Source organism: Amblyomma mixtum, chromosome 2 (genome assembly GCF_055824585.1).
Source record: "Amblyomma mixtum isolate Tamu chromosome 2, ASM5582458v1, whole genome shotgun sequence".
NCBI classification, from domain to species: Eukaryota; Metazoa; Arthropoda; class Arachnida; order Ixodida; family Ixodidae; genus Amblyomma; species Amblyomma mixtum.
Genome location: NC_143013.1, coordinates 255197019 through 255217572, shown reverse-complemented (window position 1 = coordinate 255217572; position 20554 = coordinate 255197019). Strand labels below are relative to the sequence as shown.

The 20554-nt window shown below is 48.9% G+C and overlaps 1 protein-coding gene and 1 non-coding gene across 2 annotated transcripts in view; one reads left to right on the top strand and one right to left on the bottom strand.

Annotated features, from left to right (window-relative positions):
• Positions 1-20554, bottom strand: part of spz6 (Spaetzle domain-containing protein 6) — a 45844-nt gene that overhangs the window by 2522 nt on the left and 22768 nt on the right. Inside the window, exons 2-7 of the mRNA XM_089569955.1 lie at positions 6842-7200; positions 5904-6068; positions 4035-4211; positions 2970-3254; positions 1221-1565; positions 1-438 (exon numbers count right to left, since the gene is read on the bottom strand). The exon at positions 1-438 is cut by the window's left edge and continues 2522 nt beyond it. Of these exons, the coding sequence (XP_089426081.1) occupies positions 1-438; positions 1221-1565; positions 2970-3254; positions 4035-4211; positions 5904-6068; positions 6842-7200 (1769 nt within the window). The remainder of the gene's footprint in view (positions 439-1220; positions 1566-2969; positions 3255-4034; positions 4212-5903; positions 6069-6841; positions 7201-20554) is intronic.
• LOC149363608 (U5 spliceosomal RNA) lies at positions 19264-19388 on the top strand. The gene has a single exon (XR_016289280.1). It is a non-coding gene; the product is annotated as a U5 spliceosomal RNA (small nuclear RNA).

Genomic DNA, 20554 nt, shown 5'->3' with positions numbered 1-20554 from the left:
GACGACGTGGACGTCGACGTCCGGGACATCGCCGATGACGTCGACGTCCGGGACCTCGCTGATGATGCCGCCGTCCTGGGTCCCGCTGCGTCATTGCGTCTCTTGATCTGCTGTCGCTGTGTTTGCTGCTGCGGCTGCTTCTGGGGCTGCTTCTGCGACGCCTGGTCGGCGCCCACACGACGATGGAGGTACTGCTGGAAGGCGTGGAAGTCTCCCACTGATGGTGGTTGTGGGGGAAGCATGGGCGGTGGTTTGTAAGGCGCGTGTGAAGGATGGTAGGGCGACGGCGGCGCGTGCAGCGGAGGCGGAGCCCTGCGTCGCTGCGGTGAGGTGGTGGGAAATACAGCGTTCGGGTAGAATATCTCGGCGACCAGGAGGCTCACCCACCGCGGAGACTCGTGACACAGTCCGCCATCCACGAAGTCACACCTGCTTGACCTGCGCGCAAGGCAACAGACGCAGGGGCTTGGTCATCGAGAAGAAACAAAAAGCGTGGGGGTTATTTTACGAAGACTTCTATTGCAGGAATAAGAAGCATGTAGCCCTCAGACTCCCTATTTTAGGACTTCCCCCTCTATTCAGGCCTGATTCAGTGACTATGCCAAGCTTGTCTACACGACGAATTGAACTTACTTACCGCAGACAGAGCCACTCAAATCAACATCACTTCAGACTCTCGTTTCAGAGCAACATAACAGAAGATATGCAGACAGAAAATGTGCAGCTGCGCAAGTGAAAATAGTTTCTGCTGAGCTTCCTACAGCCATAAATAGAAGATCTTCAGGAAGTGTTCGAGCAGGATTTGTACAAGGCTTCTAAAGCTTCTGCGTAGAACCATCGACAACGCCAAGGTTGACATCAAAGTACGGCGGTCTTACGCAAAACGCTCTGTTCAAGCACCATATGGTGCAGCCTCGCGCCAAAATTCGCATTATCAGCAAACTGAACGAGGGGGCTATCATAAAGGCACCCTTACAAACAAATAGACTTCTGTCTTTAAAGTCTGTAGACTGTCTACAGACAAATCGTAGAGAACAGTCTACAGGCAATACAAATGATGTGGACATAATCCATAGACTTATGGCCATACTCTTTTAGTAGACTTTTGTCTATAGACAGTCAACACACTATGAGTAGACAAAGAGAAATATCTCCAGAAAGGCAATAGAGTCTATAAGTCTATAGACTGTATGCAGACCATTTTTATAAGGGGCACTCACATGCACTTGGTCTGCTGCACCGTCTGGGTGAGGTACCCTTCGTGGGGGATCTGGACCACGTACTTCCACACTCCCTGGTAGTTGCGCGCGAACGTCGGGGTCACGTACTCCTCGAGCGACGGGCACGGGGTGGGCGGCAGTCCTTCGACGTCGTTCTCCAGACTCGACTGCTGCGCCGAGTCCGGCGGCTTGGACTTCTTGCGGCTGCTGTACACGTTGGCCAGCAACTTTATGGGCGAGCTGTCGCTGGTCATCAGGTCCAACACTGTGACCAAAGGGCTGGACACTGAAGAAGCCGTGCCTGTGGCGCCCGTGAGCGCCGAGAGCACTTGCGTCAGTGGTGACCTGCGTGTAGGCAACAATTATAGTGACACTCCATGTACTGTCCCACTTCTCGTAATCTGACACTGTCCGCGGGCGGTCGTATTCCAGTCGGTAGTGTGGCTATTACAGTTACAAGCTACTGAGATGGCGCAAACGGCTGCACGCAAAGATAAGCCGCCTTGTTAAATAGTCTCGAACGTCCTGTTTATCTTGTACATGATACACGATAAGCACTGACTCCAGTGCTTATCATGTACGAAAGTTGCCAATGAACTTTCTGCCTGCTCCCCCTCCCCTCACCCCTCCCCCCCCCCCAAAAAAAAAAAAAACTTTAGGGACACTATTTGTTCGGCTGCAGCAGGTCTGTGGCCTTTAACCATTTGCTGTGGAAGGTATACATTAGCATTTATATTGTTTTTTTAAAAACGTACCAGCCATGACCTCAGCCCAGTGGATGAGCCAAAGAGGTCATTACGTAGTACGTAGTTGATGTCAGTTGAAACACCAGGAAGACAGCGCCGTTCTGAGTTAATTCTTATTCTGCGCTTCACATCGCCATGATGCAACGAAGTGCAGCTTGGTTGGGCGATCGCAGGTCCCACTGACTGTAACTGGAAACAGATTGCTACCACGATATGTAACCAATTATTTCCTTCTGTATCGACCAGACAGCTTCAAGCGATTTTCTTATTATCAGCTGCGAATTGAAGGAGCATGTTCCATAATGTTGTTGTTCTAGTAGGTCGATAAGAAAAGAATCGCATCGCCAAAATTCGCTTTCACTGATGGGCAAGGAAACTAAGCCCCAAACAGGTTATATCAGGAGCAGAAACCATAACAGCATGGGGATGCGAGAAAGCAGTGTGACCATTCCAATACTGTCCTCTACGGTGGCTCAGTGGTTATGGTGCTCGGCTGCTGACCCGAAAGACGCGGGTTCGATCACGGCCGCGGCGGTCGAATTTCGATAGAGGCGAAATTCTAGAGGCCCGTGTTCTGTGCGATGTCAGTGCACATTAAAGAACCCCAGGGGGTCGAAATTTCCGGAGCCCTTCACTACGCCGTCTCTCACAGCCTGAGTCGCTTTGGGACGTTAAACCCCGTAAACCAAACCAAACCAACCATTCCAATACTTAATATGAGCCCCATAAGCAAACAGTGACCTTTCGAATTGGTTCGGCCTATTGCTATTTTAACCGTGGTGTTCTGTAACTGTCGGATTCGTACACTTTCAAGTCAATCATCCCGTAAAGATGTTCCTCTTCCTGGAATTTTTGTTTGAACCTAGAAATATGACGGTGAGGTACCCGATTCTGCATTTATTCTGAATTACACGATGGAAGCTCAGGTCAGCTAACTTCTCAAGCATGAATCCACGCAGACAGCTTCAGTTCGCACCTGCCTACGTACACGCCCTCCACTGACCTGTTCACTATTTGGGGTGCAGGCGTAGTGGAGACGGCGTCCGGACTGATGGCATTGATGATGTCGGCCGCGTACGTGAGCATGTTGAGCAAGTTGCTCGGTGAGCCACTTCCGCTTCCGCTCACGCCGGAAGAGCCCGATCCGGAAGCAGACGACGAGCCGGACGCGCCGCTCTGCACCTTGTCCGCGATGGCGGGCGTCCGGGATGTCAGCATCTGCAGTATCGTCTGCAGCACAGCAGTCGACACTCGGGCCGTGGACAGCGCGGAATACAGAGTGCAGATTCTGTAAGTGAAAAAAAAACGACAAAAGTTGACAAACAATTCACGTGATGTTACACGAGTTTCAGCGTGAGGTGTATGTGCAACAGGGGTGTGAAAAAGAATATGACATGAGAATTAAGGTAATCACCGAACAGCTGCCATTGTCACATTCTTAAGGGGCTAATAATGACGCCCAGATCAATGGGTGAAATGATCCATTCGCATTTAATAGTTCAGGCAACAATTAATGGTTGGTTGGTTTATTGGGGTTTAACGTCCCAAAGCGACTCAGGCTATGAGAGACACCGTAGTGGAGGGCTCCGGAAATTTCGACCACCTGGGGTTCTTTAACGTGCACTGACATCGCACAGTACACGGGCCTCTAGAATTTCACCTCCATCGAAATTCAGCCGCCGCAGCCGGGATCGAACCCGCGTCTTTCGGGTCAGCAGCCGAGCGCCGTAACCACTGAGCCACCGCGGCGGGAACAATTAATGTAATCGGTAGCTAAGCCATGTGATCGATTAGAATAGGTCATGTCACCTTGCTATGTGACGACGTCATTCCGTGAGGACGACGACCGCAGTACCTTGGAAGGGGTAAGGGGGCTTATGACTACGTTAACTGGCGCTGTAAACCGAATTTACGGTAATGAGATCGCTGAATAGATCGCAGTGCAAGCCGCGTGTCAGTGCGTCCCGTGAATGACGAGAATTCCGGCGTTTTCTACATCTTCTTCAAGAGCCTCCAGTGGGCAGCGTTATACGAGAAACGTACTTCTTTACGAGCTGCAAACACTCACGTTCCGCTGCCATGCTGGCAGAGTTGCCTCAGCGTGGCGTTGACGCCCCTCGCGAGGTCATCCACGGTCGACTCGTACGACTTCGGAACCCGCACTTTGAACCCCGCGCTCTGGAAAGGCTGCTCCTCCTGGACGGTGGTGTTGGACGCAGCAGCCAGGGACCTCCGGCCTCGTCGCCTTCAATAAAATATTGGAGAGCAGAGAAAACTATGTAGCATTCGTAACACTGTTAGAAGGCTGCTGTGACCAGTGCACGTTTGCAATCACTGAAACGCTTGAAACTTCTATTTGCGTAATGCAGCCTTCTTTTTTTTTCCTTTCGCAGCCTAGACCTCTGATACGCGTGGTGTATTTAAAGCGAATCATTTATACCCAGCAATTCTGGACAAAAGCATTTTTGAATGGGAAAGAGTTTATGAGCGCAATTTTTTCATATATTGCGAGATTTCACTATAACAATCAATATATATCCACAGATCCCCCATCGGTAGGCTTGAATTTTTTTTTTGCTATTAACGTTCTTATTATCGTCGAAAGCGTTCCCCTTTAGTTTTCTAGGGCTGTCTTTGCTGCTCAATGGGAGAGTTGGAAACACTGTAAAAAAAAAGATTTTGCTCCATATCGGAAGAATGGGCCACTACGTTCAATGTTTCTATACCAGTACCTTACAAATTTCCAATATTCAAAATTTTTGTCCAAGAATGTTTAGGCATGGATATACTGTAACCAAATGAGCTCATGATTTTTTTTTTACTTATTCTGATGTGTTAGAGGATCTGGAACGACTTCTGGAGTTGATACTTGCACACGCCTGATTCTGGAAAAGTGCACTTGAAACAAAGGCGATAGCCAAATCGAATGAAAGGCAGTATAATAGTGTGGTGAGGCGCACTTCATTTTACTTCCGGAAAAAATATACACCAACACCTCCTTATATTCTGAATATGCACCAATACGCACAGAAGTACTTTTCCCTTTTACTTTACCGCCGTCTGTGTTTGAAATGCGCTGTTCTGAGTCAAGCATGCGTGAAAGGAAATTATGCCGCTTTTAGAAGAATCATCTATAGCGATGAGCGGTATACCGCTCATCGCTTCGCATGAAATCAACATGTGGTTGGAGAGAAAATATACCTGAGTTCGCACAGTGCGCACGTCCAGAATAGAGCTCACTTCACAAGTTCTCGTATACTGTTCAGAAAAAGCAAAACGACAGTAACTAAAACGTCCCCATTATGTCACAACGCCTGGCGCACACAGTAAACACAACCATTTAACGCGGCGTTCATTCACAGAAAGCCACGAGCAAATGATACTTGTTCCCGTAAATTTGCTCATTTCCATAGGACTTATACTATGTTCGCTCCTAATGCAAGTGATTGAAAAGTCGTAAAACAATCCACACGCACATAGCAAACTACTAACTACTACAACAACTAACATAAGACTTAGAAAAATGTGTAATTATTATTAATTCTTTCACAATTACGGTTCGTTCATTAAAGCCCAATGAGACTTGCCTCAAGTATTAGGGATGTTTAGCACTGCTATAGAGCCGTACAGCCAATACGGCAACGCGTTGCTGTTGCTGCTGTTGCCGTGCTTGCCTATCAACATTCGTCGCACAGCTGCAGTTGCCGTAATTAAGGCGCTAAAAGTACGACGGTGCTAAAACACTCTACTGAGCCGTTGCGTCCTTCCTCACGTTTAATGCCTCAGCCAGGCTCTTACAGCGTGTGCTCGCTCCACTGAAGTGCCCATGCCTATTTTCAGCAAGTTGCGAGCAGCAAGGGTGGGGTAGCCTCGAGCGCAAAAACTGCTGACGACTATTGAATGACCACGCAAAGAACACGCCAACTCTGTGTTGTACCTGTGGTAGTAGTCAAACACGTGTCCCGGTGGCACAGAGAAGAGACCACCGAATCCAGGTGGCGGTCTTCCGGCAAATCTGGCCACCTTGGGCAGGTTGGGGTCCTTGCGCAGTAGCGGCAGCGTACCGGAAAGGAACTCCAGCGTCTTCTTCTTCATGACCTCGCTGGATGAAGAAGACGGAAAGAAAGGAAATCCATAACGCAAACTCCGCGCATGCTACCTGTCTTAAAATGATACATTTTCGCTAAGAGCTCGAGGGCCGACGCCGTGTCCGGCCATCGACTCTAGGAGTCAAGCGCTCGCAAGACACCCAGCGCAGTAGCTCAGTAGCTGCAGAGTTCAGCTTGTGTGTACGAGGAGGGTCGAACCCCGGCGTGACAGCAGCATTTCGAAGGAGACGAAATGCGAAAACACTGGTATTTCGTGCGGTGTCAGTGCACGTTAAAGGATCCCAGGTGATCCTAATTGATCCAGACAGCTTCAATGCAGCGACTCATTCTCTTTCTTACTTCACCCCTTTCATCCTTGAACGATGTCAGATTACTGGTGAGGAGATGTGTTCAGGTAGTGTGGGGAAGAAATTGTTGTAGGCAAAGCGGAAAGAAAGATGGCGTAGGAGCAGTGACAATTTGGGCAGGATGGGTCAGATCGTAAACGGCATAAGAACGGTCAGGCCGGGCTGATGAGTGTATTAAGGGTGGTGGTGGTCTCTTCCGCGCCGCAGGTAGAAATTTCTGATTTCGTCTTAAAACAATGCTGCATAGAGGTAGCTGAAAAAGAATTGGTAAAATAATACGGGCGAAGTAAAAGACTGAGATAATACCGAATAAACAGAAGAAAATGTGAGATCCAAATATCAATCAAGAAAAGGAAAGCAGAAATTGGAGGTATACCCCCCTAACTCTTCCCGACCGAGTGATCGAGCGGCTCACTCACAAGGGGTACGGCTCTCCTACGGGCCTCTGTCCCATGGGGTTGAGCGGGATGAAGCCCTTGTTGAGGTCTCCGCACAACGTGTCCCGGGGCGAGAAGCGGCCGTACACCACCCGCTCGGGGCAGTGCACGTTGGCCCGGTGGTAGGGCGGCTTGCGCACCCGCGGAGGTCGGTCCTGGGGACGCCGGGCCTTCTGGAAAGCGTAGTAGCCGCGCGGGTGGCCCGTCTCCTCGCGGCCTTGGCTGGAAGCCGCAGCCGAAGCCGCCGAGGACGCAGAGGCACGGCTAGCATCCGCGCTCAGCGCTACGCCGAAGGATAGCACGGTGAGCAGCGGCAGCAGAAGCCAGCGATGGCGTGGTGCCTGCATTTGCAAGGACAAGTACTTGAGGGCGGAGTACACTCTGACAGACAAGACATGCATGAAGCCTACAAAACGTGTCGAGTAAGTTTACCGGGTTGGAATTTGCTCTACGGGGCACGTACACAAGTTAGTGCGTCGAGCTAAAGCGAGCATGAGGTCTTACGTAAGGAGACCACCAGGCCTCTTCTCAAACATCTTCACGACAGCAAACAGGACCACAAATGGTGACGATTTTCGCTAATAGCTTCCTGCTAACCTCAAGGCTTTCTTTACTCAAACGAACGGTGTAAGAGCACCTTAAGGACATAAGTACCGCAAATGCCCACGCTCGCTGCATTGTATTCGGCGAAATTTTCACTGCAACGAAGAACTTGCGGTGAGTAAATTTCAAGAACAGTTCTGCTAGCCTTACAATGTGCTGACCGCAAGTTCTCTGTCGTAGTGAGATCTAGCTGGCGCCCTGCAGTAGCCAGCAGCAACGTCAACCTCGAGCGTGGAGTGGGGTTGAATCGTCCTGTCTACGCGACGTGAATCGCCTCACACCGGCCCGGTCGGCCAACACTTATGTAAACTGGAGAGCATGCACAGTAACGCCGCCGACATAAAGTTATGTACCATAGTTTATGCAGGTATACAATGTAGGTGTCACATCCACTCTCAAGGACGTGTGCACCAGGCCCAAAGGTCATTCCAAAAAGTGGCTGGGGCTCATCTGAGCCGGGATATATAGAGCAAAAGCTCTGTCAGCAAGCACTGCAACTATATTAGCGAGAGCAAATCACGTAATGCACACATGGCAAGGAGAAGCGGCCGAACAGCAGTCAGCGCAGCGGCGGACGTGGCTGCCAAGCGGGCAGCTGTGGCGTCGGCGAGTCACTCATGTGATGACGTCATAGCCACATAACACAGTGCCCCCTAATTTTTGACATCATCTTGGCTCTTTTATGCAACAGCAAGCAGCAATTGTCGGACCATTTTGCGTTGGCGTCGTGATGTTACACCGGAGCCTAGGCAGTATGAAGTAGCGTGCCGTGAGGCTGTGTGTGGCAACTGCGCATGCTGCGCGTATGAGTCATGACCAGTTATGTTTCATGGCATAAGCGGGAGTGACTTCACCCGTCCGGAAGTGATGGATGCTCTTTGTGGCAACTGTGTATGCGCGTATGAGTGACATGACCAGGCATGACTCATGACATAGACCGGAAGTGACGTCGATTAACAAGGAAGCGACGTTAACCAAACCGTAAATGACGTCACCACACCGGAAGCTCGTTGCGCTCAGTGAAATTGTGCCCCCAGATTTTTTTTTTATGCGAAGCATACTACTTTAGCTACCACTTCAGCCCTTCACCGTGGTTATGCGCCTCCAAATCACGTGATACATGACGTCACACCACGTGACACGATGACGTCACGACAGCAGAGAAACGGGGGCCCACCTCGCGCCGTCGCTGTGGTTGTGCGCCCCCAAATCACGTGATACATGACGTCACACCACGTGACACGATGACGTCACGACAGTGGAGAAACGGGGGCCCACCTCGCGCCGTCGCTGTGGTTGTGCGCCTCCAAATTACGCGACACGATGATGCTTCGCATTCTCCAGGCTTAACCAAGTTAAGCCTCAGCCATTTTTTTTCTCTCATTCCACAAAGGGTGCGCATTGGAAGAGCCGCGATACAGCTTTCAAACGTTGTATTTGAGCATGAGTGCTCGCGTTTCCAGCCAAAACTGGATATATCATAGCTGGCGAAGTCTTGGCATTGTGCTCAAGAAAGCCTGAAGGGAGGTCTTTCCGTGCAGAAACCGCATCCGTTTGTTATCGCCAAATTGTGCTCTCTAAGTTTGGATTTTGCCCTCAAAACAAGATTTAAATGTATTTTCCACCCAAGCCTCTTGCACGTAATCTCATTCGGAAGGTGCCGTCAACTGTGTTAGAGTTCCTGTATATGCTCCCGCAGGGAGCAGAGTTGCGCGAAGGCAAGGGCGTCCGCAGAATTTTTTTCAGGGGGGGGGGCCCATTGGTTGTTGGCACCGGAGGGGGGGGGGGGGGTTGAAAGGCACTATTTGCGGAGTAAATTTATTTATTTATATATAAATAAAAAATAAGTAAAATACACACATGAAAGAAAATTACAAGCAGCAAATTAAAGCGCGGATTGTAGAGATACATTGGAGTTTATCAACAAACAAACAATTAAAATTAATAAAAATGCAAAAAGATACTATCAATACTCGAAGTGCTCAGTCTTACTGCATACGGGTTCTCGACTCACCCGAATTGATGACCAGCACACAGCGCAATATGTTCACAAACACGCAACTACAGTCACTCAGTCAGTCTTCCTTGAACAGCAACTGTAGGCGCCTCAGATTTTTCTGGGCGAATTGCGTAGTTACACGGGTGATAAATTCATTTCTGTGCTTCATTACACGCTCTCAGTGCACAGTCATCATATATATTGATTGGAAAAATGGTTGAACGAGTACGTTGAAAACAAAAGATGACTATATACAACGAAAACTTATTTACAAGATAAATGCACGCTCGCAGCTTCATACACCTCGCTCCATCTTGCTCGCGCATCCGCACAGTCGAGCAACCGCACACACACTGCTCGCCGCTCGTCGTTTCCTCGTCCGCTGTCTTGGTTGTTCTCACCTTCAAAAACACCGAAGCACAAACACAGAGGCGCGCACATGTGCAAGGGCTTACTTGCCACAATATCCACGAATGCGCACTTTTGGGGTGTAAGGAACGCCGCGCGACTTCCGAGGGGAAGGGACACCCGCAACTAATTCGGTCGGAAAATTTGTTTTTGTGCTTTTATGGGGTTCAGAGCCCCAAAACGACTCAGGCTATAAGGGACGGAGTAGTACAGAGTTTCGGATAATGTCGACCACCTGGGTCTCTTTACCATGCACTGACACGCACAGTACATGGGCGCTGTTGTGATTTGAGGCCCAGCCAGAGGTGACAGGCGAGTGATTTGAGGCCCAGCCAGAGGTGACAGGCGAGCCAGGCAGGCGCCATCGGGCTGCGTTGACCAAAGGCGCTGGTTTTCGGAGAAGACGCAAGGAACGCTGGTGTGGGGGCGCCTCTGGAGACTGCGTCGCCGTGAACAAAAGCAGCTAATCCCCTTTGCCGAAGGTTCTGAAAGCGGCGCTTCTACCGCACTGAGCTCTCCCGTGGATCGGAGGAGACAGCGAGCGGCGGCGGCGCCAACTCGTCGCCCGCTTGCCCCTGAGCAGCCCGACAAAGCGGGGGTGGACACGGCTGATTTGTCCTTCCCCCCTCAAGAATTCATCGGTGGCCGGCGTACGAACGTATCCTGATTCTAGCGAGCGACCTGTGCCCTCTTAGCGCGCGAGCGGCGCGAACTTGATTACTTTTGTATTTTGTAAATAGTGTACAAAGCTCTCCCCTGTCCTTTCTCGCTGTCGCTCCCCTCTATACTTCTCCTCACTATCCTCTCCCTTTCCCTTTCGTTTCCGTCGGCTGCAGCTCGGGTGCTTAAGATATTAGATAGCAATTGCCGCGGCCGGCAACACTCTTTTGCTTCACTTTTTATTTTATTTTTTTTTTAAATAAACCACTACCACCACCACCACCTGTGCCCTGTGCACTGTCTGCCTCCGTGTCGCTATCTCTCTAGAGATCAAAGAAACAGACACCCATCTCAAGACGGTTCGAAACACATGCTCGCCGGTGCCGCTGCATGTCTGCAACAGGTCGTCCTTCAGCAGAGCTGGCGGTGGTGTGGTTTGAAAACGGCGGAACGACGCGCGCCCGGACGCGGCATTTCGCAGATGTGACCAAGCGTCGAAGCGGGGCTGCTTTTACCCTTCTGGCTGAGCGCACCACCGCCCCTGGCGTGCGGCCATCACTCACGGTTCGAGTGAGTGATTTTCCAGGGGGGTGCAGCCGCCCCCCCTTGCCCCCCCCTCCGGACGCCCATGCGCGAAGGTCCGCCATCATGTTCCAAGCTGTGCGGGAAAGCCACTTCTCGTACGTACAGGGGCTGCGTAGCTCGCTGTCTAGGGCGCTTGGGCTTTTTTTTTTTTCCTTTAAATAGATTGACTTGATGGCAAGTTTCTAAAAGTAACGCTGAAAACTAATCTGTGATTTGCCGTGGGTGTGCATACAGCACGAAAAAAAATCGCCAAAGGTTAACAGCAAATCGTGATTATGACAAACTGACGAAAAAAGACTGGAAACGGCCTGCGAGTTTTTTTTTTTTCTGGAACCAGTAATTTCAGAAGAGCAAGCAGTTTCGTTTCAGATGAGACAGCGTCTGTCGCATCCCATTTCACGTCTTAAGAACAAAAAGAGTATAGCGATGAATTACTTTTTTCACAACTAGCACCGCCGCGTGTTCTGTACGAGTTATGCGCGGAAAATACGGAAACGCATCTCTCTAGAACCACATTAAAATAATTGTGCAACTTGTTGTAGGCAAGCAGACTAAAGCAACGCCAGTGCATTGAACGAGGAGAGTCTGACATAACGAAAAAATTAACACTCAATTGCTTGTCCAACACATTTCACAAAATGTACCCCGTTGCTAAATGCAGTGACAGGGCGGATCTTTAAAAGACCTTGAAAGTACTCTTAAACGTAGATATTATTTAACTTTCCTCATTTTTTATCGAAAAGCACTATCGTTTCACCTTAGTTATGAAATTACAATAGTTGTTGATTACTGTGGTAGGTTTTCCTGCCTGCTTCGTCCTTATTGCTCGGAAAAACTAATTTAATGTCCCGCTTTCCATTTTTATACTCCTTCTTCGTATATTCGGCTTAGGTCGCAGTATCAAAACATTTCGCGACTCCTGGATTTTTTTAAAGCCGAGGTTATAGGCTGATTTGCTGTCTTCTAGCTGAAATTATTCGCGGCATCAAGATTTGTGACACTTGTTTACATGCGATTTTTGCCTATCCTATCCTCACATCCCTCACTAAATCCTTGTCAGATGGTTCTTAAGGACATTTTTACTAAGAACAATACTTTATAGCATAGGCAGACAAATGGTTTAGGGGGGTTTAACTGCCCAAAGCGACTCAGGCTATGACAGGGAACAGTACATGGCCTCTAGAATTTCGGCTCCATCGAAATTCGACCGCCGCGGCCGGGATCGAACCCGCGTCATTCGGGTCAGCAGCCGTGATCTATAACCACTAAGCCACTGCAGCTGCTGCATAGGCAAATTAAATGTTTATGCAGGTGAGACTGACATCGAAATGTAGCAAAACTTTGCATGGAATTTGCTTCTTGAACATTCATTGTCCCTTATATTTCACCTCGAACCATCATTACAGAAGGCTCGAAGCAGCAGTAGAGTAAGCAGAGCCTGCCCTAGTGAAGGGCCAAAAAGTTGCAGATGCAGACTGTAAATTCTGTACAATTTTAATGCAGTGATATGCTACAAATACTGCTTCGAGGGACAGGTATAGGCTCTAACTAGTATCCATAAAAGGACACTAAGTAAAAGATATAGACAAACAAGATTTTCGTTGCCTGTTCCTAATTTGATAATGTGTGTAAGTTAGAAAAAAAAACTAGTGATTTGTTCAAGGCAAACAAATGTCGACATATGAAAAATGTTTTTACCAATGCAATTCTGATTTCGCTGTCGAAACAGGCAAATGTTGGTTGTGATGGCACTGGTAGATCTTGGAACATGCTAGAAATTTTTATTTATTTATCAATACTGTAAGCCTTTCACAGCCGCAAACTGGAGAGGTTCATTCTCAAGAGCCACTTGAGGCGCCGACGCACTTCAACCGCCGACCTTCCACATGGCACTGCGTAAAACACTTTGCCGTTTCCCGTGCGGTTGCTGCAGTTTTGGCGCACTGCACCCAGTCATAGCTGACGACTGCGTCCGTCACTGCCACTTCAGAACACCAAACCTGACGCCACAGGTGTGCACGGAAAACAAATGAATGTAGCCGACAACGCGGGCTCACATGACGCGTCGAGCTGACAAGGGTTCGCTCGGCGCTGCACCTGTGAAGTCAGCTTCTCCGCGGAGTGTTGAACACACGACGTCACGAAAATCATGTGACCGCCTCTCGGCTAATGGCGTTCGGAGCGGCGAGGGAAAACAGACGCGCAACTCCGCTACCTTTGGTAGCATATACAGTAACTCTAGTGTTAGTCGGTCAAGGGCGCCGCTAGTGGCAGCTTCGGCCCCTGTACTTGCGATGGAGCTTCATAACCAGCAATTTTTGGTCCAATGTTTAGGGCAGTCAACCAAGGTGGAGTAGATAAGTAATTAGAGAGCAATCACACATTACTCATTGCTAATGAGTAATTACTTGCCTATTAGAAATCTACTGCACCTTAGGGGATTCTCTAAACATCGGTCCATCACTGTTCCCACTTCAAGTTACTGATCAATTCGCTCTCGCCCTACTACATGCTAGCCGTCATGGTTAGCTCAGTTAGTACAGCGACCAGCCCAATTAAGCGATGACACCGGTTTGTAACCCCTGACCAGGACGAATTTTTCGTTAACCACGAAGTTTCTGCGGAAGCTGTATAGCTTTCATATGTGGACGAATGGCCGTGCTCGGGTGGATGCTAATGAGTAATTACTTTCTTATGACCAGTACTTGTATTTAATGATTCTTGAACCTCCACTCACTTCCCGGCCGATGTGAATTTGTCTTGTTTACGACCTGCACCAAGTATTCTTAACCGCGCTCACCCAGCATCTCGACCAGCCCCTGGGTCTTATCGATAGCAGTTCTTTAAACGCGATCAGGTCCCACGAGTCATGCCTATAGTCGAGCTTTACTCCTGCATATCTGCCAAGCAAGCCACCATGCTCGTTGGTTTAACTTTTTGTACATCAACTAATCTCTGGATTACTGAAAATTCAACGATGCCGATCACTGGACTCAAGCACCTCTTTCTTGCTCGCTCAGAGCCAAACAGCGAAACTACCTGTGCGTTCTACCTGTGCGAAACTACCTGTGTGCGAAACTGTCGTTCTGTGCGAAACTACCTGTGTGTGTGACGGATCAGTAACACCATCCGTTATTGTTGTGCAAGCAACACTACGCGAGTAGCCGAGCCATTTCGCGGAGCCGAGGAAAGGCCATACTGCGCATGCGCGAGGAGCAGTGACGACACACGGCGCACAGCTGGCGCGCCGCCGCCGTCGCTGCGCGGGTGACTCAGAGGTGCCACCGCCAAGGTCAATTGAAATAGGTCGCGAAGCCGGAGCTCGAATGCGGTCCAGAACCAAGTGCTAGCGACATCAAATTAGGGGTGGAACTAAAGCGCCAAAATGAAATGAGTGGACAAACACGACTTGAAGAGGAAAATAATTAGGATATATTTTGTGTTTCAAAAGCATTCAAAAACAATTGCAGTGATTCCTTTTTAAAATGTTTTAGTTGTGTGCATTTTGTTAGAAAGTATAGCGCTTGCTTTGTAAAAATTTTATGACAGCGTTCGCTCAGAGCAGCGGCAATGGCAGCGGGACGATGCACAAGGTTGACGGTGCTCTGATGTCATGCCCTTGTCACATCTTTTGACCATTTGCTTGCTTTTGTTTGAAACTCGATTCCGCTAGCCCTACTTTTTCCTCGTTGCTTGTTGCTCGAGTTCTTGGTGTGCATCGTTCGTGTACAGTTTCCGCTTTTCCCTTTTGCCAGCGCTTCTTTGTAGTTTCGTTCGGTTGGGTGCGGTTCTGTCGCGTTTGCCCCAAAAGGGCATCGTCTGTGGCCATGGGGCCCCGTACGCAAAAAAGAGGTGTGCGGTTGCACGATATGCGAGCGATAACCTGTCTGGCGGCGTCACATTTTATCGCTTTTCCAAGGACGTGAGCGCGACACCTGAGGCGGGGACGAAGGAAAAAGGTACAACGAGAACTGACTGCCTAAAAATAGCGTTGGTGGTTGGCACTCGTCGTGTCTTCTTTCTTCGTTCTCGTGTCGGGTGTCACGCTGAAGCCGCGGCGTTAAGCAGTTTATTTTTCCCGCCAAGCAGCACGTACGCTGACGTCACAAATATGACGTCATTAAAACACGTGACTTCGACGTCGTGTTTTTGTTTTAATTATGACGTCACTTTTTAGTTGTCCACGCATTTCGAAGACGGCGCTGGCTGCGCACCACAAGCCGCCATGTTTTGAACGTATGGGCTTCTATGGAGCCTACGCTACCACAGTACATCTACCTTGCCACCGCCGCGCTCGCCAGCTGCGCATTCGCAATAGCGGCGCATAGCTAGCGTGCCGGGGCCGCCGCCGCTGCCGAGCGCTCTCCATCGCCTCTCTCTCCTCTCCGATGCGCAATAGCGGCGCAGAGCTAGCGTGCCGGGGCCGCCGGCACGCCAGCTGTGCGTAGTGACGTCACTTGCTCCTCGCGCATGCGCAGTATGGTCGTGCAAGAGCACGCGAAACGGCGAGACTGTGGGCAATGTAGCTCACGCAACAATATGTGGCTACGCGCAGGTGTTGCTTTCGCAATCCTCCAGGTTTAACCAGAGCTAAACCACAGCCAATTTTTGTTTCAGAGCGTTAGCTCAAAGACTCCGATTGCTCAAGGTCGCGTTAGTAGGAACCACAAGGTCATTCAAGTGGGACAAGTGGGTGGTACCGTTGGTTCACATATTAACGCGATAGCGTGAAGGGCCCCGTGCCGCAGAAAAGCCGGTGTCGTCGTCGGCGGCGTTGGCCGTGAGCGAAAAATCCCAGATGCATTAATTAATTAATAAAACCGAGCAGGAAATTGGTCGAGTTACGGAATCGAACCAGTGCCTCCGGAGTGCGAGGCGAGCACGCTAACCACTCCGCCTCGCCAGCTCTTTTTTTTTCTTTCATGGTATTTATTTACATGGTTTTGTACAGAAAGGATATATGTACATATATGTGTGTGTATACACTCACACAAAAAAAAATATTTACAGAGCACCTAGGTAGGTGCTAGGTGGCACAAACATGAGTAAACAAATTAGAACTAAAAAGCCGGCAAGGATATACAGCGCATCAGGAGAGGAAACCAATCCGGTAAAAAGTCCAATTCTTTGTAAATGTCCGTTACCTGCCGCAATATTCGGCTAAAATGAATCCTGGGCGAAACGACAGGTTCAACAACGTTGCGGTCTTGCGTGCGCGTTTTCCAAAGGCTATGAAGTCAAATCAGAAGAATCATATCATAAGGTTTTGAGTCAGGTTGGGAAACAACAAGGTAGCGCACACTGTAGGAATTTAGGAGAAAATATTTCTGTAGCGTCCTCTGCAACACATCCCAAAACAAAATCGCGTCTTTGCAGTCTATAAAACCATGTTCAATTGTTCCGCCACGCCAGCTCGGTGGTTTGGAATGAACAAAGGCGCGTCTAGTGAATCCGGTGTTGTCTTAGAAGGGTTCTTTAGAGACGTACTGTATTAGTAATTATGAGCATGGAAATTACAGTCGCAGTTAAGCGAGTAGCAAAGTACGTTTCCGCCACTTTTTTAAATGTCAAGTCAAACCAGAGATAGAGAGAAAACTTTATTTACAAAGGAATTCGGGGCACGCCCCAGGGTCCCCGCACGACCCCACTGCACTCAAGTGTTTATGTTCCTGAGGTCCATAACACTGGCAGCACGGCCGGTGGCGATGGTCTGCACGGCCGGGTCCTCCGAGCGCAGCAGGGTCTCCCAGTCCTCCCAGGTGTTGAGGTTCTCTAGGTCCCGCGGGAGAGGGTCCGCCGGGCAGAGGGAAAGGATGTGGAGGGAAGAAGCGAAGGGTTCTGGGCATAGTGCGCAAGCAGGAATGGGGAAGGAGGGATGATAGTGGGTTAGGGTAAGGGGCGAGGGGAGAGTATGTGTTTGTAATCTGCGCCAGAGTGTTGCGTGTCTGTTATCTAGGGAGGGGTGGGGCGGGGGGTAGAGCTGGCGAGAGGCTCTGTATGCCTGGGTCAGCTGGGGATTCACGAAGGATCGCATGCACTCAAACCAGACAAACCCGAAGTTTGTACAACCGACCACGTTAAAAAAAAATTACCGACGATTACGTTACTTCCTAATGCGAAATTTGAGCGCAGCAAGTAAGCTGTTTCACCTTTTCGATAGACTGAGGCAAAGAAATCGAGCAACACATGTATGCGCTATCACAGATTTTTTTTTTTTATTTTTCACACGTATTCCTTTAACAAAGACTCCACTAACAGTTCTTGACAGTCATGAAGGAAGCTTTGTGGTCGGAGAAATAAACTGATATATGTTCGACTTGGTACACCAATGCTTGATTCTCAAAGACGAGATCTATACAAGTGCCTCGCGAGGTTGTCACAGCCGTGGGACGCGTTACGAGCGAGAGGAACGGGATGTTCTCCCGCATAAGTGTTAGGAAATTGCTGTTTGTCTTTATGTCAACATTAAAGTCCCCCACTACTAACATCGGTGTGGATCGATGGACGGTTAATGCGAGTTGCAGGAAGTGCACGACGTCTTTCGTGAGTGCGGTAGGGGCGAAGTAGGCAGCTACTACCAGCAAGCCGTTGGGCAACTTTGCGGCGCACAGTTCGGCAACTTCATGTGACATGCCAAACATTTCGACTGGTATTGCAGAGAGACCTGTGCGCAAGTAGATAGCGACTCCCGCCGCTCTGTTGTGGTCTCTGCGAGCACCACAGCAGGATAGGAAATCTATGATTTCGAGAGGCTCTTCGGGATCCATCCAGGTTTCAGCAAAGCAAAGTACAGAGGAATGGCGCAGAATGTGATCGTGGTGTACGTCCTTGGCATGTGCGGCAAGGGAGCGTACGTTAAGAATGTGGTTGTGAATGATGAATCAAGTACTGCCAGCGAATGACGCGTCCATTGGCTGTCTGCGTGTGTTACTGATGTGTGGTTAACATGTTAAGCTTCGCCTGTAAGAGTGGAACGCGACAGCGTCTTGCAACGCTGCCAGGGAGTCCACAGAACGCCATCGCCAATTCGGCTGTACGCCTTGCTGGGCGGTAAATTTATTTTTTGAGGAAAGGAAATGTATCTCTCTCGCATATCTGGGTGGACACCTGCACCTCGCCGTAAGGGAAAGGGGGAAGATGGGAGTGAACGAAGACGCCGTATTAGCTAGACGCGCCTTTGTTCATTCCAAACCATTCAGCTGGCATTACGGAGTGGCTAGCGTGCTCGTATCGCACTCCGGAGACCCTGGTTCGATTCCCCAACTCGACCAATTTCGTTCTCGGTTTTATTGATTTATGCGGTCTAACTAGAAAGGTTAATTAGGCTATTTCATATTTATATTCTTGCATTTCTATCTATCGTGTTCTGTCATTAACCTGTCAATTGTTGGAACTGTCTAGGATGTTCGACACAACGTATATGAAACGAGCAACGTCTTACTGAGTGGGGAAGTGCGTGGTGGTGGAGGGAACGCGGCTTCGTACTTATCTGTTTTTTTTTCAGCAGCGTCTCCTTCCGCGGACGGTGTTGTCGCTGCGGCGAGCGTCTTTCTTTTCTTTTCTTTTCTTCTGACGTCTTCATTCTCCTCTACATTAATTAGGCTAATTGATTAATTAAGCAATTAACTAAACTCAGTCCAACTTAGTTGCAGCATCACTATACGATCCCTTTGATTGGTTGCATGGTTACTAGCCAAAGTACAATTGGCCCCATTTGAAATTCGCGCACTGTGACGTCACGAGCATTTCGACCAATTGAAAAGCGTTACATTGGGGGCGGAGCTGGTTACGAGGCCGACGCCGACGCCGACGACGACGCGAAACCCAGGAACGGACGCCAAAGAGCTGCGCTCTAAAAAAAAAAGCAGCACAGCAACGTCAGCAACTCCCTGGTTTCGAGCGTATTCGTGCCGAGTGGCCAAATGTACATGGATTTTAGCACCTGAAACAGAACAGACTTCGGTTCTGAGCAATGGAATAGTAATTTCAACTAACACACCTATTTAGATAAAGAAATCCATGCCTCTCTCTAATAATCAGCTCTAAAGGCTACTGCTTGTAGACAATATTATTGCAAAGTTGGGAGACACAACTGCCCCTTGTAAGTAGTTCGTTCCGAAGCACGTCTCATCCACAGCCATTTTAGAACATGCTCAGGTCTCCCCTCATCTCTACGTACTAATCTTTCGCCTTTTACTAAAGATTACCGTGGGGAGGGACACTCTAATGAGCCTATAGGCCAATTTTTGTCAGGCCTTGCCCGTTTGGGCGAGGTCTAATTTGTGAATCAAAAATCAGATCTTTATGTAATAGACTACACGGCACTATCTGGTGTAAGACTGTGCACAGCTTGCCATTAACGCAGCAGAAATCAGAATGGTTAGAAAGGTATCAACGCTGTTTACAAAACGTTTAAGTAACGAGTGTTAGCTGTTCGGTACCGCCATCTATCGTCCATGTGATGTATTGCCACGTGATTAGGCTACTTTTCCATACCTTACGGCGAGCGGGCCATAGTGAGCGGGCGCCTACCGCCTTGAGGTCGGATATTTTTGACCAATTTGGGCCGAAAAAGTTTTCCGACTTCTTTCGAGGGCCATCTTTCCTTACCTCAAGGCGGTAGGCGCCCGGTCGCCATGAGGCATGAAATTGTGAGCTGCCGAGTGCTGACGACATGGCCGCCATGTTAAACCTAACCATAAGTAAATATTAACCTAATTCGACAATATTGGTGTCTAACATGTCCTACTCATAGAGCCCGTTACGAATATCCATTAGATCATGACGCCATCGATTAATTAATTATAAGCCTAACCATAACTAAATATTAACTTCATTAGTTAATTTTCGTGTCTAACCTGTTATACTCATGTAGAAAATTCCAAATATCTAATTCCTTTAGGATGCCTTATTAATAACTGAGTTAAAAGCGGTTAAACATAGTCATGTGACTAGTTAATTATTCAGCAGAGTAGTAATTTGGGCCTGTTGGTAGTTCATGATGAGGAAGTTAGAGCGCTTCATGACCAGTAATTTTTGGTCCAATGTTTAGGGCAATCAACCAAGGTGGAGTAGATAAGTAATCAGAGAGCAATTACTCATTACTAATTAGTAATTACCTCCCTATTAGAAATCTACTGCACCCTGGGGGATTCTCTGAACATCGGTCCATCACTGTTCCCACTTCAAGTTACTGATCAATTCGCTCTCGCCCTACTACATGCTAGCCGTTGTGGTTAGCTCAGTTAGTACAGCGACCAGCCCAATTAAGCGATGACACCGGTTTGGAACCCCTGACCAGGACGAATTTTTCGTTAACCACAAAGTTTCTGTGGAAGCTGTATAACTTTCATATGTGGCCGGGTGGCTGTTCTTGGGTGGATGCTAGGGAGTAATTTTCTTATGACCAGTACTTGAATTATTCTTGTACCTCCACTCAC